Below are 18,882 nucleotides of genomic sequence, written 5' to 3'. Positions count from 1 at the left end.
CAAACAGCTCAGTAATACTAAATCTAATTTCAGCAAACAGACTTTAGTAAATGGAGCATTAAACAAAGTTCAGTATTTGTTACAATCCATTTTTATTACTACTAAAATTCTCCGATTTTTACTAGTAAAGTTTGTGATTTTTGGAAAAAAGCATCTGTGATTTCAAGTTATGATTTTAGTAAATGTCTCACTTACATAGTTTTGTAATATCTAAAAAACGAGTTCGCGGGAATAACATTACCCCATTTAAAATAACAATTCAGTTGTTACTATAGCGACATTACAAAGTTTACTGGTATTTAGTAGATAGACTTGTTGTGTTTATGTTCATTGTTGTACCAATCACTAAACGAGTTTTGTAATACCAACACAGCTACTTGCTACGTTCATTTGGTTAGAGTTAGTATTGTGTCGGATGTCGGGCGGGCGTGTCTCGTGTCTTCTTTGTTTAAAACATACTTAAGTTAAATAATAAATTTAGGATATATTGTGGGCCATGGACATATTAACCCGCGACCTACTGTGTAGTTGGGGTCTACAGGAATATATTGTTCTGCAACTTCGAGCTAGCTGTTGTTATTCTAGTGATAATGACATCAAAGGTAAATCTAAACTGTTTGCAATTCCAACCTCCCTAGCACAGGTGCGCCGCGAGAGCATGTTGCGCGCGTAATAACTACTAGTCTCTTTCTGACTGTATGAATAAGAAAGGAATGGGTAGAATATCTCGACAGGCTTTTATAGTGCCTCTTTAGTACAGAGATATACTACCAAATGCTTTTTTTATTCATACAGACAGAAATAGAGACGGGTAGCTACCACGCGCGCGACATGCTCTCGCGCCGCCCGTTTGCTAGGGGCGGAGGAATTGCAAACAGTTTAGTTTTTGCCTGTGACGTCATTATCTCTAGAATAACAACAGCTAGCTTGGAATCGCAGTACAGTTTAGTAAAACCTATGACGTCATCGTCTCCGATATTGCTAAAGCACGCTTAGAATTACAAAACGGTTAGTTTTCACCCATGACGTCATCACCTCCGATATTGCTAAAGCACCTCTCGGAATAACAAAACCAAATTTCTGAAATTACTCTAGCATACTTCAAATTACAAATACAGAAGTTGTATTTCCTACTAAATGGAAATTGCAAAAGTCAATTTGTTCCTATTAGTTGACTCTCCTTGTCCCCGGATTAAGTTTTATTTTTGTAATTCTAAGTGTGTTTTTGTTAGTTTTTTCTCTCAGTGCAATAAAAGCTTTGTCGATGGTAGGATTTTACCGACTGACGAGGAACCGGAGGAACGTTATAATTAACGGATTGATGTAATTCATCTTAATTTTGTAATAGGAGTAGTCATTTTGGTTATTGCTTCCTTTAAACTATACTTATCTGCTTAGCTTAACAAAGATGGAGCTATATAGCGGTTTTGCAAATGCCCCCATATTTTGTTTTAATCCAGGCATGGTATAAAGAAAAGTGTTAGTTTAGCTGATTACGATTGATTGTGTATGAAGGAAAGCACATGGGCTTCCGACGTGTGTTTGGTGTTTACGTTTTGCGATTTATTTTAAGATTGTTGTTTCAATTTTGTTATTGACGAGTTATTTCATACGTTTTCTCGCAAAAGTGACCAATTTGTTTAATTTGGATACAAGTGGAGCGTGGCCTAGTTTTTAATGACCATTTCCTTAATGAAAGCTTAATGGGGGAATATGGTATGTTAATTATGTGATAAGTTGATAACTTAAAATGAAAATGCCCAGAGCCATCTCGCTTTAACCCCCTTTAATTATAATATTTAGGCCTCAACTGTCTCAGGTTAAAACGTAGACTTCATACAAATTTAAAAAGATCAGGCAGGTGTTAGGTTCTGTACGCAGCTCGAGGTCGTTATTAAGCTCTGATTTACGACGTAGATCGAAATTCAAGCACATAAGTGATTTATACGCCGTGTTCGCCGTAATCGCAATCCACCGTAAAATCGCTGTCTTGTAATTGGTTATCAAAATCAAACACGGACGTTGTTGTAAAAAAGACTAAACTGACTATGGTCTAAGCGTAAAACGTGCAATCACGGCGATCTTTACGATGGAGGCCTGTTTACGATAATGCCGACAAGAACACGTTCCGAACACCGGATCATTTACCAGTGTCACTAGCAAGAACAATGAGTAATACTACAGCAGATACGCTACCTTCGGAAGAACACATGCCAGAATTATTATTATATTACAATACCGCGCGGCAGCTTACGACCCAAAATGTTCGTCGCGTGTTTCAAGTTTCAAGTGAACGACATGCTTAATTCCGTATTACAATTGTTACAAAAAAAATCATAAATGAAATTTTCAGTTAATTTATGAGAGTGGCGTATCTAATTTAGTATTATGAAACTTTTGGCAAGACTTTGAAACATTGTTGTCGAGTGTACTTCGACCAAGTTGTAGAGTTAATAAATCTTGACAATGTTTGCCCTATTACCGCCAATCTTAATTAAAATGACTCCCAAGTTGCACCGTACGATGTATTAGGTACATACATACGTTTATCTTACAAGGATATATTACTTGTAGAGTGTATAAATCGTGTATACAAATGAGCAGTGTATTTGCGTTTAATATCGCTAACAGCTGGCGGCATATTTCCGATAAGTAAGTGACAGTTTACTTTGTGCTACGGAAATAATATTTCCATATTATGGTCTTTTGAAATAAGATCAAAAATATGTATTCGATATGCAAGCCAAATTTAAATCGGATATTTGAGCAATAATCCAATACATAGTTAAAAAAACACAATACTGTATTTAAAAAAAGCTTCGTACATAAGCGAAAAGCCGACGTTGTCGGTTGTCTCAGTTGTCTGTTGACAACCGAATTTTGACTGAAATTTAGAGCAGAATTACTTTAAATCTGAAAACCTCAGTACTTAGATACAATTCTGATGCAGGCACGTAATAATAAACAGTTCGTTACCGTGCACTGGGAGCTTTTTTAGTGCAAGATAATTGACGGTTACAACAATGCATACAAAGAAAACTTAACAAGCGTTCTACAAAAAACCGTTATATCTACATATCGCAGATAGGCGTGGAAGTGTGAAAAACCGCTCCTTTTAGTGGGTGCCGATTGTACAGAAATATTACCAATTAATGTTCTTATTACCAAGTTGTAGAGCTTACAATTGTGTGTCTAAATAAGTTTTTGCCTCCAGCGATATACTATGTACTTATGCTATCATGATTAGGACCAGAGTATGTGAATATCGTTTGCATAGAACATCGTCACGCGAACTGCGTTGCATATACTCTTTACTATTTAAGCGTAACATCATTTTAATATTGACCAATCATTACTACACACTTGGCTAAGTTGTATTAACTACATCATTTGTTTATGTTTTATTCCTAATACCGTAATGTCAGTGAATCATCCCCAAGAGGGGGACTTATTAGCATGTCTACTACAAAACTCCCATCGCACCGTAAGCCTAAAAACCTTTCGTAACCTAACTATGGAGCTCGTATAGAAATACGACTTTTTGTCTTCATATGAGTAGAACACCCGTATACTGCAACAACACGCTATTTTGGCCGTTCTGTACATTTATTTACAAGTCCATAAATTACGTTCTAGAATTCGAGCCTGTTTCAAAGCTAGGAGACAGGTAGGTACGTTAACTATACGTTTTAGCTAGCTGCGATGATTATTTACTTGCTTGTTGAAGACCAATTGATTGATAGCATAAAGCATAACCAGACCAGAAAAAGTAGTAGGTACTTATCAGTATGTGAAATCAAGAAAGACCACAGACTTTCTGGAAATTAACTATAGTAAAACACATTCATAGTAAGGTATGTAGGCGTCCTGTTAAAAAGTTAGCCTTGGCTTCTAAGATTACGATTGCGATCTGATGTTAGGAAAGTCTTCGTGTAAGTAACATGCGGTTAAGCGTAACCATGGAAAAGCGTACACAGGCGGTTCGTTTGATACCCGATCGCCGTAAGCAAAAACAAGCTTAATTACATTGAGTCAACAGTTTACGCAATTACTTACTCCCGCATGATTAAGTTTAGTGATTAAACGGATATCGACAATGTATATCATGTCTTATAAATATTCAATCAACGGGTGGCACGGAAAGTCAAAGGGAGGACGAAACGTTTCATATAATGAATTGCATGATAAATAAGTGTAGAGATGGATGTGACAAGATAACCTTATGCTGTAACTTTTTTATTATTAGGAAATCCAAGTCGATTAGAATTGTTCTTCTAAGGACGTAATGAAAATGCCTTTGTTGTATGTCAAGCAAGCACTTAAATAAATGAGGCAAAATGGTATTTTCCGAGTTGTTTGCGAGTGGATGAGGGCAAACAGGCGGGCGGACAAAAGGCTCTGGGTCGGACACTCGGCCTGGATTAGTATTGCATTGCTTACCCAGCAAGAGTACCGTTCATTCACGCGAACCAGAAGAACTGTGACACCGGCAGCCGATAAAACTGTTCGCAATCGCAGATCTCACCAATAGTTTGCGGTGAACGCTCTCCAATAGATAGCAGTCGGAAGGGCAGCCCTGTTTGCTTCGATCAGAGGACCCTTCAGCTAACATGGTTCAAGCGCTTTTGTTTACGTGACTCGTGTTGTATTGCAATGGCTTTAGGGTCACTGCTAAATGTCTAATGACGAAGTGTTTACTTGATTAAAAGGGCTTTTAATATCGTTCAGTGGTGTTGTAACTTGTAACAACAGAAAACTGGCCAAATGTTTGTGTAAATTCAGATTTTACATGTTTTAGTATTACATGTTTGTTGAAAATGCATGGCGAGACAACGAAATGAACGTCTGAAGCTTTTCCGACAGCGTCATTGCTCTGTGAAAATACTAAATGGTGTCACTTTTGTTTTATTTCTCCTCACCCATGCTAGCTTTGGACCGTGCAACTAACGAAGCAAAACAAAATATGTACATGTCACTTGAAGGAGCAACATAATGGTTAATTGTTCCAGGGGCTTGTTTTGGTCCTAAATTTTAGTTTTATGATAAATTCAGTAACATCAAAAAGTCAATTTCCCGTAGCACGTGAACCTAGGTAGAATAGGCTAGCATAAATTGGTCAAATTGTTTTAATGTATATAAACAAATAAGGAGAAAATAGGAAGAAGTTATAAGATTTTTATATTATAACATTCTGTCATTTCCGAAGCTTCACTTGCAACTAATTTTAAATTAGCTAAATCTCTTTATTAATAACTGTCGTTTCCTCGTGTAGAGTAGAAAAGTACATATTTGAAAACGAACGCCCACATAAACTTTTGCTAAATGTGTTGATGGTATCGTAATGTGTAGGTCATAAGATTCAAAATAACATCTCTCAACGCACTGACCTATTTTTCCATATTTCCCATACCTATTACCAGGGATCTAATTTTTAAAGCAAGCAGTTAAACAAACGCACGTGCGGGCCAGTGGGGGGTTTTGGCCATGGGGCCAACGACCTGACCACGTGCTTACATTTTATTACCCTTCTGGTTTCATTGTTTAGTCTTAAGTGCCGAACAATTTTTGGGTCATCGCTTCGAGAAAGTAAATATTTATGCCGTAATACATGTAAATCGATAGGAATGTAATTTGTTATTATAATGAAACAGATGAAAAGTAGTAGGAGTTGGTTTTGTTGCAAAATGTTTCAGCATTTGCGGATAGTTGTTTGTTGCCTAATATTTAGAAAACATCATTGCCTTATACTATAAGTAGAAAGTAAATTAAAGTTATTTTAAAGTGTGTTAATCACAACGGGGCGGAAACAATATGAAGATATCTTAATTTACCGATTAGCTAAATTTATTAATATTATTTAATATAATATGTCAACATGTACTGTACCAATAAAATTACCATATGAAGGCAGGAACGTAATTGGGACAGGAAGATTAGTATTTTAATAGACTGGGATTATCTACAATATAATTAATTTCTGTCGACTAGGTTGCAAAATGAGTTATCAAGTTATCATTCGATACAAAGCCGGTAGAAACTGATCGTTGTGGCCTCAGCAGGACACGCCGTCAAATGTAAACATACATTTATGGCGTGAACGAAGAATGTTCATACTTGTTACAACAATGATACAGGTCAAATTTTATTGTTTTCGGCTAACGCAATGCGGTGGTAGGTTTACCAAGAAACGAAATAGTAACGGCATTATTCCTTCTTATTGAACTTTAGTACTACGACAATTATTTTTGAGAAACGGTATAAAAAGTTAGCAGCCAGTAAATTTGAATACCTTCCTGACAGTGACGGCAACTGTCGCAGTTTGTTGAAGTCAAACGTAATTGGATAAAGTTTGGAAACTGTGCTATGATCACAAATATTAAATAATCTCGGTTTGAAACAACGAAAGTTTGGAAAATATTAATCTTCTGAATTTTCCTCCTCGTAAATGTTGTGTGGAAAAGGCCAAAAATATTTGAGACTTTCTCAGGCTAAAGGCACCATGTCGGTTGTCGATAATGACGACTTATAGTTGGACCTTACGCGTATTAAGATAATAAAAAGTAGCACCCTACATTTTTAATGTTGTCAATTAAATTTATCTGTGTACGAGTACGATAAAATTGGTATCAACAATTCGGTATCATGTATATTCCTTTACAATTAAAAAGCTCCAGAGCTAAATCTATGTTCCATTCTACTACCAAGAGATTTAACAAAGACAACTACAACAATAAAGGTATTCCTATTATCCCGGTCGGGGCTGATAAGGCCGTCAGCGCGGTGCCACTGATAAGACACTGGTTGGTGTCCGGTTAATGACCAGAGGATATTTTAAACGCCGTGACTGCACAAACATCCCGGGTACTGACAGTTTCATGTTGGCATTTCTTGTGAGATTTAATGCTTCCGTCTTCCAGTTTAGCCTTCCGTTTCGAAGGGAATCCCGGATTTAGTCTTATCTTAAACCCCGTTTGCTTGATAAACATTAGATTACGCATTATTTTATTCAAGTATGAATAGTTTTGAAAAAAAAATCAAGAGTAATATATTTTGGCTTTTATCTAGAGCCTTTAAAATTTATTGGGAATCTTGTTAAGGAGGATAAGGAGCTTTATTACAAACTCAATTTAAAATTTATTTATACATTTACTAATGAGTATTCTGTAATCTTCCTGGACAGCTAAGCTCAGATAATGAAACTGGTATTAAATCTCTTTAATCCGTTCTACATCAGATAAACCCGGTCCTGAGAAAATAATCGTAAATAGGTATCTCTATTTCACTACTAAGAATAACATTCAAAGCAAAACAAACTAATGTACTGCAGCCTAGAAAACTACCTCTAGAGTAGGTAGTTAAAATGATAATGATATTATTATACAGTTCAGTTAGGTCAGGTCAGCAATATCCTTAACTATAAAAATAACCATAAAACAAAACATAAACGTTTATATGTATTCTATATATGGCAACTGCTTATTAGCAACATCATAATATTCACCACTGTATAATAGGAAAAGTTGCTTTATAACGTCCAAATAAGGCTGAAAATTTAAAATAGGAAAATGCAGATATAAGCTTCAGGAAGGAAGCACTAGATAGGCAGAGCGGGTTGCGGTTGATTTCCATGCATTTTCAACAAAGAGGTTTATGATTGATGGGCAATGTCACCGGCCACGGTCGAGGCAAATTACCAAAGGGAAAGTCAGGAGACACGGACGGATGGTCACTCTATTAGACATCACAATGGCTGTTTACTCAGAGACTTCATGGGAATCGGTAAATACAATTCGGGTTATGAAGGTTAATAAGTTCGGCGTAAAGACCAATTTCTGTTGTCAAGGCGTTCGAATTCTCCGATGGCATTCAGTACGGTTTAGAAATTGAGCGCGGCTTTAGCTAGGTTACCAATATCGTCGTAATTTATATACAGACTGAAATCTAAAACCAAATCCCGCGCTACATGTTGCGATCTTGATGTTATTTAGATCTAGTCCGAAGATAGCACTTGTTTGGAGTATAGGTATTATAAGAAAATATGTAAATGTAACTACATACATATGACACATGACAGCAGCAATTTTATATTTTGTTTTAAATAAGTGCCTAAGAGCCTTATTTGTCATAATTACAATTTCGTTTTATTCTCGTGTTCGATTCGCGTCAAGAAGATCATGGTACAGTATTTAATTGTACGTTCTGAATTAAAACTGTAGTAGAGTGGTGTTCTTTTTAGATTCGTTAATTTGTGAGAACCTTAATTGCTGGGCTCTCTTTATTCTTCGTCTCGAGTTTCCTTTAAACGGCAATTTGTATCTTTATCGCGTTTGCCAGCAGCCACGAGCTATTAAGAGGCACTGGCTATTTCGGGGCCCCCGTACTCGGTCCTTTGATGCCCTAAGAGAAGCGACGGTTTTCGGAATTTAGCCGACATTGAAGATGGCCACCAGATGTTACGCTTCACGCAATCTACAAGTCAAGTGGAATCGTTGAAACTACATTTACATGTTTGGCTTCATGTTTCATCGCCGGTTGAATATTTCAGAATAAATTAATAGCTGCATGACTTGGAAATTCGATGCTTTTTGGAGTGCTAAAAAGAGCAAAATTGCCTGTTATTAAAAATCGATTAGCGGTCTGCGTTAGAAACGCGACGTCGATGGAGTGGATTGCCTACAACCTACAACAGCGGGCGATTATGCCCTCAAAGCAGGTAGGAAGCGAAGTAAAGGTCGCTTGTCTTAAAATATATTGCAAATCGATGTCTGGAGATCGTGCAAAAAATACGAATCTGTCACAGCTGCTGAGCCAACGAGTGGAGCGGGACGCGCACCTTTCGCATAATTATATCGATAGCCATTTATCGGACGTCGATGAAATTTATACATAAAGATACGGTTTGCACCTTGTAGTAATTGACATCATTTCTGCAGGTTTTTTGCAAGTTATTGGATGACATCTGCTATTTACTTACTTTGTAGGTAAGGTCATTTATCCAGATGTCAAGATACCAATAAACGGCAACTTAGGGTATTGTTTCGAAGTACACTTATTGTACACGACGCGCGTTTAGATTAATAAGATGTAACTAGATAATAAAATAATTAAGATATAATTTAGATAAGCCAAAGTTTGTGAATAATAAAATATCCTCCTATTGTGTTTCATTACGTTACTCTGCATAACGGGAGGGGCAAAGTGTGGGTCACCGGCGGCGACACACACTTTGCGCCTTTCAAATAAGAATGTGATAATAGGCTAATTAGGAAAAAAGTCTAATTAGAAAAATAAGTTAGGTAGAATAGCATAAGAAATAAAACTTGTAAGTTAATAAATATTTAAATAAAGAAAGCATGAGGGCCGAGGAAAAGAGAGGTATCATATTAGAAAGAGAGGTATCATATTAGAAAGAGAGGTATCTTATTAGAAAGAGATAGGAAGTCTGCGCGCATGCGCCGATCTCTCTCGATCCGCGCATGCGCGCCACGCGGGTAGCGGGGGACGAGGTACATAAAATAGGCAGTAATAAAAGCCGGTACGTCGCCCCGCTCAGCGTCAGTCCAGAACCAGCAGCCGACTAGGAAACAACTAAAAGGAAAAGAAGAAACCTCTCCAACCTCGACCCTCCTGCATCTGAAGCCAGCTGCGTTGTTTTATTGCTCCATCCTCTGCCGCCTACGAGAATTTCTACAGTCCACTCTCCCCCCCCCTGCGCACCCCGCTGCGATGTATGAAGATAGGGCCTAACACTCACATTGTTTGGTCCTCGTCGAAGCCGGATCTCTGAAGCAAGAACACAGCAAGATGGTAGTAACAAGAAACAACCACAACAAGGAAGATGAAGAGTCGTCAGAAAATACCGCAAAATCTCCGAGCTCCGAGGAAACCGGCACCACGTCAGGCACCGGCACCACGTCGGGTACCGGCACCACGTCGGGCACCGGCACCACGTCGGGCACCGGCACTACGTCGGGCACAGGCACTACGTCGGGCACAGGCGCAACGTCGGACTCAGCGAAGACGTTGGACACAGCTGCATCGTCGGGTACGGGCGCCATCAGGAAGACGCGTCCCACACCAGAGGACCTACCCGGGCCGAGCAACGCCGTCCACCCCGCTGACACGTCGGGCATTAAGGCCACGCCTGCGGCCAGCCTCGCCGCCACGATCGTCGAGCGCAACCCCGTCGAACTGATGCCGCCACCGAGACCGCCGACGAAGCCCGCTCGGTCACACCGATCCAAGGCCTCCAGCAAGAGACTCCTCGCGGAGTTGGAGGCCAAGGAGAGGTTAGCCGAGCTAGAACTGAAGCGCGTGCAAGCGGAAACCGAGCTAGCGAGAATACGTCAAGAAAGAATAGACCTGGCGTCATCAAGAGAGGAGTCAGAAGAGGAAGAGGACCTCGCTCCACAGCGCATCGCTGACTGGTTCAATCGCCGACCCGAACGAGCGACAACATTAGAAGAGGCCGCCCATATAGAAGAAACGCAAGAGCCCGCCGCGCGCACTACTAGACGACGCGCGCGACCGGAAACATACGAAGATGCTCGTGCGATGGACGTGTCGTCGCTAACCGCCGCCCTCACAGAAGCCATTCAAGCCAGCAAGTCTTACAAGAAGTACATACCTGACCTGCCGACGTTTAGTGGCCTGTGTACCGAGTGGCTACAATTTAAGGCCGCGTACAACGAGTCCGCGCCCAGTTTCTCCGCAAGTGAAAACGTCGCCCGTATAAGAAGAAGTCTAAAAGGTGTCGCCTGGGAGGCCGTCAGCGCCCTCCTCATCAGCCAGCCGCATCCAGAAGACGTCATCAAAGCACTAGAAAGAAGATACGGAAGGCCAGACGCACTACTTGTCAACGAACTGGAGAAGCTAAAGGGACTGCCGCGCCTCACCGACAACCCACGTGATCTGTGCATATTCGCCAGCCGGATCGCTAACACAGTGACGACTATCGAGATATTGAAGAAGCCGCAGTATCTCTACAACCCCGAGTTACTGCGGTCGATAGTTGACAAGTTATCGCCGATAATTCGCAACAAGTGGTACGACTACGCAGCGACAAGAGAAGAGACGCCCGAACTTAAGAAGATTGCCGACTTTTTGAATAATGAAGCCGACAAGTGCACGCCTTACGCTCCGCCTGAAAATACAACGGAACATAAAGAAGTAAGAAGTGCAAGAAAGAAGCCCGAGCGAACCTACGCCGCCGCAGTCGAAATCAATAAGAAGCCAAAAGAAGAGAAGCCGGCGTGCCCGTTATGTGAGCACGCTACGCACCAATTGCCGTCGTGCCCGCAGTTTATGAAGATCGACACGAAAGAGCGCTGGGAAGTGGCCAAGAAGAACAACATTTGCTACCGATGCCTCGTCAGCAAGCATCGACGCTTCGCCTGCCGCGCCAAGCCTTGTGGCCAGCAGGGCTGCCCCATGAGACATCATCGCCTACTACACCACGAGAAGTCGCTACCCGCGGCCGCCGCTGCAGCCGCTGCCGAGCCACCCTCACCACGCAAGCCAGAAGAAGTCGTGGCCTCGGCAGTGAACCAGATCGCCTGCGCGACAGCACAAACAAGACGCGCCTACCTGAAGATAGTACCAGTCACACTACGCGGCCCGCGGGCGGAAGCAGACACTTTCGCTCTACTAGATGAAGGCAGCACCGTGACAATTATCGACTCGGCGCTGGCGGACACACTCGGGCTCAACGGCCCCACCGAACCAATGTGGGTGCAGGGCATAGGCGGGAAAGAGATGGAGCACAATCAGAGCAGGAGGGTCGAGGTCTACATACGCAACAAGTACGGCGGGCAGGAGCAGCGCATACCAAACGCGCACACCGTCGGCAGTCTGGGCTTCACCACACAATCCATAGGTGCGAGCGAGATAGATGGCTGCACACATCTCAGAGGACTCAAGCACAAGTTAACCTACCAAGGCGCAACCCCACAAATACTCATCGGTCAAGACAACTGGGAGCTAATCGTGTCGCGGGAAATAAGAAAAGGACGGCGCGATCAACTCGTCGCTTCAAGAACCCTACTAGGATGGGTACTTCACGGCTGCCGCACCACTAGAGCGGAGCCGATCGCGTACTGCTGTGCGCACCTCACGCGGGCCAAGTCGAACGAAAACATAGAAGAAACAATGAAGAAATATTTCGCTCTCGAGTCCCTATCAATCGAGCCGAGGCGACCGAGCAGCGATCCCGAACAACAAGCGCTTCGCATATTAGAAGAAAAGAGCCGCCGCTTACCCGACGGCAGGTTCGAGACGGGGCTACTGTGGCGCAACCAAGAAGAAAGAATACCCAACAATCGCAACGACGCACTGAAGCGGCTACACACGCTCGAGAGGAAGCTGGATCGAGACGCAAACCTGAAACAACAATACAACGAGCGCGTCAACAATCTACTTACCTCAAGCTACGCCGAGCGCGCGGCCACGCCACCAAGCGGCAGGACGTGGTACCTACCTCACTTCGCCGTCTGCAACCCAGAGAAGCCGAAGATAAGACTGGTCCATGATGCTGCGGCCACCTCACACGGCCGCAGCCTCAACGACATGCTGCACACGGGTCCAGATTTCCTGCAATCACTACCCGGCGTCATCATGAAGTTTCGTCAACACAGCATCGCAGTCTCAGCTGATCTGAAAGAGATGTTCATGCAGATCAAGATACGCGAAGAGGACAGGGACGCACTCCGCTTCCTATGGAGGGGCGATCGCCGCGAGGGAGAGCCAGAAGAATACCGCATGACTTCAGTTATATTCGGCGCGTCGTCATCGCCGTGCACCGCTCTATACATCAAAAATAGAAACGCACGAGAGCACGCGACACAGTACCCGGAGGCTGCGCGAGCAATAGAGCGCAACCACTACATGGACGACTATCTCCAGAGCTTCAACACAATAGAAGAGGCAAGACAAGTGACAAGAGACGTCGATCATGTACACCAACAAGCCAAGTTTCAGCTGCGTGGGTGGGCTACGAACGAATATGAAGCAATAAGAGACGTCGTCGGCAGCGAAGAGCGAGAGGGAAACACTGTCCCTATCGGCGGGAGCGAGATAGAAAAAACGCTCGGCCTGCTGTGGGACACAAACGAAGATAGCATCCGGTTTCGCCTCAACACTAGAAGAGCTCAGCCCGAGGTGGTCAATGACCTCCGGCCTCCGACGAAGAGAGAAGCCCTAAGCATCATAATGTCAATATTTGACCCGCTCGGCCTGATTTCACCTATCACTACGCCGGCCAAGCGAATAATGCAAGACACGTGGCAACATAACACGAGCTGGGACGAAGCTATACCCGAAAATCTGCGGGAGCGCTGGAGCGAGTGGCTACAACAACTGCGAGACCTAGGTACCCTAAAAATACCTAGATGCTACGACGCAACGCCTGCCGCCGTGCGCGAGCTACACACTTTCGTCGACGCTAGTGAAGAAGCATACGCCGCCGCCGTGTACTGGAGGATGACGCGAGCCGACGGGTCAGTCAAAATAGCCCTGGCCGCCGCCAAGAGTCGCGTCACACCTAGGAAGCCTATCTCCATACCTAGACTGGAGCTGCAGGCGGCCGTCCTAGGCGTACGGCTAGCAAGAACAGTGATACAAGAGCACGACTTCGAGATCGCTTCAAAAATATACTGGAGCGACTCTCGCACGGCGCTAGCATGGATACGCGCCGAGCCCCGTACATTCAAGACGTTCGTGGCCCACAGACTCGCCGAGATAGAAGATCACACTAAGAAAAACGAGTGGAGATGGGTACCGACAGCACACAACGTAGCCGACGACGCGACCCGCGCCACACCAGCTGACTTCGATACGAGCCACAGATGGTTCGTTGGCCCGTCATTCCTGTACAATGAAGAATCGACTTGGCCCCGTGAGAATAAAGTCGAAGTTCCCGTGACTGGTGAAGAAAAAGAGACGTGTGCTGCGACAGCCGCCGTGCCTGAAAATAAACACGCGGCCATACCTAAGTTCGAGCGCTTCTCAAAGTGGACGCGACTACTACGTGCGACCGCACGTGTGCTACAGTTCATCGACCTCGTGCGCCCTCGACCCCGTGACCCCGCCCGGCCCGCGACACAACTTATCGCGGCGGCCAGGCGCAAACGAACGCGCGCAAACGAGACACAAGACGGCGCCTGGAACAAGCGTGCCACTCACACACGCACACCTGTCAAGATCGCCGCTAAGCCGCCACAAGAAGATAAGAAGTACTTAGTGTTAGAAGCCAAATACCTAAGTGCCGCCGAGAAACTACTAGTACGCGCCTCACAAGAAGATAGCTACGAAAAAGAGAGAGGGCGCATAGCAAGCGGCCGCGCGCCAGACAAGGACGACCGACTAGCCAAGCTGAGTGTCTATATGGACGGCGATCACATTATACGTCTGCGGGGCAGAATAGCGGCCGGCGACTTACAAGAAGAGACAGTGCGACCTATAGTGCTACACGGGAAACATCACTATACAAAGTTATATGTTTCTCACGTTCACGAACAGTTACATCACGGCGGCACCGAAATAGTGGTTAACGATCTGCGACAGCGTGTGCATATAGTGAAAATAAGACCGACAGTGAAACAAGTGATCGCCCAGTGCCCAAAGTGTCGCCTGCGTCGCGCCAAGCCCGCGGCGCCATCTACGGGTGACCTGCCAGCGGCGCGCCTAGCACATCACGTTAGGCCCTTCACATACACGGGTCTGGACTACTACGGGCCGCAAGAAGTTACAGTGGGCCGTCATAGAGAGAAAAGGTACGTCGCACTGTTCACCTGTATGACGTCGAGGGCCGTACACCTGGAGATGGTTGCCTCACTGAGCACCGACTCCGCCATCAACGCACTGCGCCGCTTTATCGCTCGGCGCGGGTGCCCTACCGAACTGTGGAGTGACAACGGGACTGCCTTCAGAGGTGCACACCGAGAGCTGGCGGAAGCAATGAGAGACGCCGCCCACGCACGCCGCATCAATTGGCGTTTCCTTCCCCCCGCCGCCCCATTCATGGCGGGCGTGTGGGAACGTATGGTGCGCACCGTCAAAGAAGCAATGAAGGCTACGCTGCACGAGAAGTACCCGAGCGACGAGACCCTGCAGACCCTACTGGCGGAGGCGGAGGCAACCGTCAACTCAAGACCGCTGACCTACGTGGCCGTGAATCCAGAGGACCCGCCGGCCTTGACCCCGAACATGATCCTGCTGGGGCCGGACTGCTACTCACCTGCACCCGGCACCTTCGAGGAGAGCGACACCAACGCGCGACAACACTGGAAGCGCGCCCAGCAGCTCGCCGACACCTTCTGGCAGCGCTGGGTTCGCGAGTACGCGCCGCTACTCCAACACCGGCGGGAGCCCTACGACGGAGGAGTCGCCCCGGCCGTCGGAGACGTCGTCATCATCTGCGACTCCAACCTCCCCCGTAACACATGGCCACGGGGGATAGTGACGCGGACGTACCCGGGCAAGGATGGCGTGGTTCGAGTCGTGGACGTCTCTACGAGCAAGGGACACGTGCTGAGGAGGCCGACAAAGAAGATCGTCGTGCTACCAGTAGGTTCGCGAAGCGACGGCGGGAGAAATGTACACGACGCGCGTTTAGATTAATAAGATGTAACTAGATAATAAAATAATTAAGATATAATTTAGATAAGCCAAAGTTTGTGAATAATAAAATATCCTCCTATTGTGTTTCATTACGTTACTCTGCATAACGGGAGGGGCAAAGTGTGGGTCGCCGGCGGCGACACACACTTTGCGCCTTTCAAATAAGAATGTGATAATAGGCTAATTAGGAAAAAAGTCTAATTAGAAAAATAAGTTAGGTAGAATAGCATAAGAAATAAAACTTGTAAGTTAATAAATATTTAAATAAAGAAAGCATGAGGGCCGAGGAAAAGAGAGGTATCATATTAGAAAGAGAGGTATCATATTAGAAAGAGAGGTATCTTATTAGAAAGAGATAGGAAGTCTGCGCGCATGCGCGCCACGCGGGTAGCGGGGGACGAGGTACATAAAATAGGCAGTAATAAAAGCCGGTACGTCGCCCCGCTCAGCGTCAGTCCAGAACCAGCAGCCGACTAGGAAACAACTAAAAGGAAAAGAAGAAACCTCTCCAACCTCGACCCTCCTGCATCTGAAGCCAGCTGCGTTGTTTTATTGCTCCATCCTCTGCCGCCTACGAGAATTTCTACAGTCCACTCTCCCCCCCCCTGCGCACCCCGCTGCGATGTATGAAGATAGGGCCTAACACTCACACTTATATTGCAATCAACAAAGTAATGAAAAAAATACATAATAAAATAATTTTTAACAGAATTTTTTGAAAAAGATAAAATTTTGATACCTTTTTCTAGCTTGAATAAACAAATAAGATCCAAGAAATCCCCATTAAAATCAAATTCCAAACGGTGATTTATCATAACGCGTGACTAACTTTTCATTAGAGGTTCGACCTAAACGTGTCGACATAAGCGTTAAAAAAAGCGTTTTTTCTCACTTAAAAAATCGTTTGACGTCCATTGTTCCCCACGTCCCTAAATATCTATTGTTGTTATCGTAAGTGCGAGTGAGAGAGAGGATTTTAAGAGAATACGGCGCGTGCACACCTGTTCCGAAGGCGAAGCAGCTGCCTATTTATTTGGCAATTTGATACCAGTAAATTATAGGCCGTAGCTTCTACGTCTGATGGATAAAACATCGCTTCGAGCCATATATGCGTGAAAATAACTTGTTTGTATGGTTTTTGTTTCATTGTATTTAGTTAATTGGGACGATGTCAGAACTGTTGCGGCAAATTTGGCCAATTTAGTGAGGTTTTCTTACATTTCTTGTTAAAAGATATGCTAGCATAGCGTTGAGGTAAGCAGCAAATTGTACCTATGGTGAAAATGTAACGTAATCACACTTTTTTTTATTTTTTTTTTATTTAGCCTACTTTAGTGTCCCACTGCTGGGCAAAGGCCTCCCCTCGTTTTCTCCACGTATTCACACTATCTTATTATTATTATTTTATCTCGTTTTTACGCTTTGGCGACTACTAATTGCCGTAATCAGCACAATTAATCTCGTGTCAGCGTACAGATTACGACTAGGTTAATGCTGTACACCTCTAAATTCTCACATATACGGAGCCAAAACGGGTTCTCACGCGAGATAACTGTTTAAAGCACAATAACATGTCACAAAGTCACTTCCAAGTCGTGATAGTAAGGGCAACCGCCTCAGGGCGGGTCACGTCGTGTCCACTCGCCGTCCCATGCCATTATGGCTGCGATTTTATCAACAGTTTTGTGCCCAATGCACGGTATTGAGCCCTTTCACGTGCGTTATTAGACATGCTTTTGACAGTCTACTCGTATACCTGGAGGCGTTGCTTAGATGACCATCATACCAGAATTTACAGTTTCGCCCGTATGGTTACCTATGCATTAATTAACCTTTATGGAACACATGAGTGATGTAGGTCAGGTTATTATTTATCTTTGTTAATTTGCGTTCTATACGAGCGGCGTGACTCACACTCACAGGTATGCACTCTGCGGGTTGTCACTAGAGTCACTAGACAGACGCAATTAGTCTCTATTGACCACAGACTCGGAACTTCATCTGTTTTTTAATCCAAATTATTACAAAATGAGACATAGCTACTCTTGAGGATGGTTTCCGGCACAACGTATTTTACTCAGAAGGGAAGCACTCGGAAACACATAAAGCAAAGCAGAGGAAACTCGCCTTAGCGTAGCGAGATCACAAGAGTTGTCAGCTATCAGGGTTAGGAATATTTGGCTCGGCTTGAAATATTTTGGATAGGTACATACAGTAGGTATTCAAGGCCACAAAAAATCTTTGAATGTGATGATGTGTGCCGGTCCGTCCAAAGTATTTGTGTTTTGTTCGATTTCAAATGGACGCTATCCATAGACTGGATTCATCATATAAATAAATATCAACAAACGACTTTGGTTTGGCAGAAGAATATATATGTAATTAGTTGCAGCGGGGCCGTGGGGAGTGGAAGCTCGCCGACTTTTTGGGGAAATAGGCCGGCGGGGGAATGCTGCAGGCATTATGGGGACCTTTGAGCCAGGTACGATGCAGGGTGGGTTATTTTAAGCTTAGTGTAGGTTATAGTAGGGTAGCCCAAGAGGAGATTTTTGTGTTTACTCGAGCGCGTCAGATTAAGATATGAGTGATATCTTGCTACCCCGTGTACTTAGTCTACCTTTACCCCTTTTAGCCATCTATGTTGAGCCCTTGGTTGGTGGTGGTTTGGTGGGGGGTTCAACAAATTGTTAAGCAGATTGTGGATTTGGTCATATTACTCCAAATTAACGCTATAATTGTGCTATTACTAAATCTGATAATTATTTGCACGCATTTCCTTAAGAGCCAACAGGAGTGGTCATTCCTCCATACAAACGTACTCCTCGTTTTCCTCCGTGGTTTTTGAAGCTAGAGCAATGATTTTTTCAACACAGATTAATATTGTCAATATCTGTGTCGGACCGTTTAGCTTTTTTTGATATTTTTGTTTTTTAAGGCGCTAGAGCCCTTCAAAAATGGCCAAAATGGCCTAATTGACTATGGCGCAATGAGAGCCGTGGTATTAAAAACTGATATCAATTAGCCAAAAAATCAAAACGGTCCGACACAGATAATTTCATAATCATTTAGATTTCCAAATTTGGTTACGATTGGTTAAGTTTTGGAGGAGGAAACAGAGGAGTACGAAACCTCGATTTCTGAGTTTTTTACGCAGGACTTTTCGCCTTGTCCTTATCGCACTAGTTTTAGGAGCCGCTTCCGTTAGCGAGACGGGTATATTTGCCTAAAATGTTTAAACCTCAGCTCCTGTTTCGTCTTAATCTGACG

At 44.0% G+C, this 18,882-nt stretch overlaps 2 protein-coding genes across 2 annotated transcripts in view; one reads left to right on the top strand and one right to left on the bottom strand.

Annotated features, from left to right (window-relative positions):
* LOC134799569 (myosin-I heavy chain) overlaps positions 1 to 18,882 on the bottom strand; it is a 119,020-nt gene that overhangs the window by 96,437 nt on the left and 3,701 nt on the right. The window lies entirely within an intron of this gene.
* LOC134799698 (uncharacterized) lies at positions 9,805 to 15,615 on the top strand. Its single transcript, XM_063772134.1, has one exon. It carries the CDS (start codon positions 9,805 to 9,807, stop codon positions 15,613 to 15,615), a length of 5,811 nt encoding a protein of 1,936 aa, XP_063628204.1.

The sequence above is a fragment of the Cydia splendana genome, chromosome 18, assembly GCF_910591565.1.
Source record: "Cydia splendana chromosome 18, ilCydSple1.2, whole genome shotgun sequence".
Lineage (NCBI taxonomy): Eukaryota > Metazoa > Arthropoda > Insecta > Lepidoptera > Tortricidae > Cydia > Cydia splendana.
The sequence above is the reverse complement of the archived record's forward strand: the minus strand, read 5'-3'. Positions and strand labels throughout refer to the sequence as shown.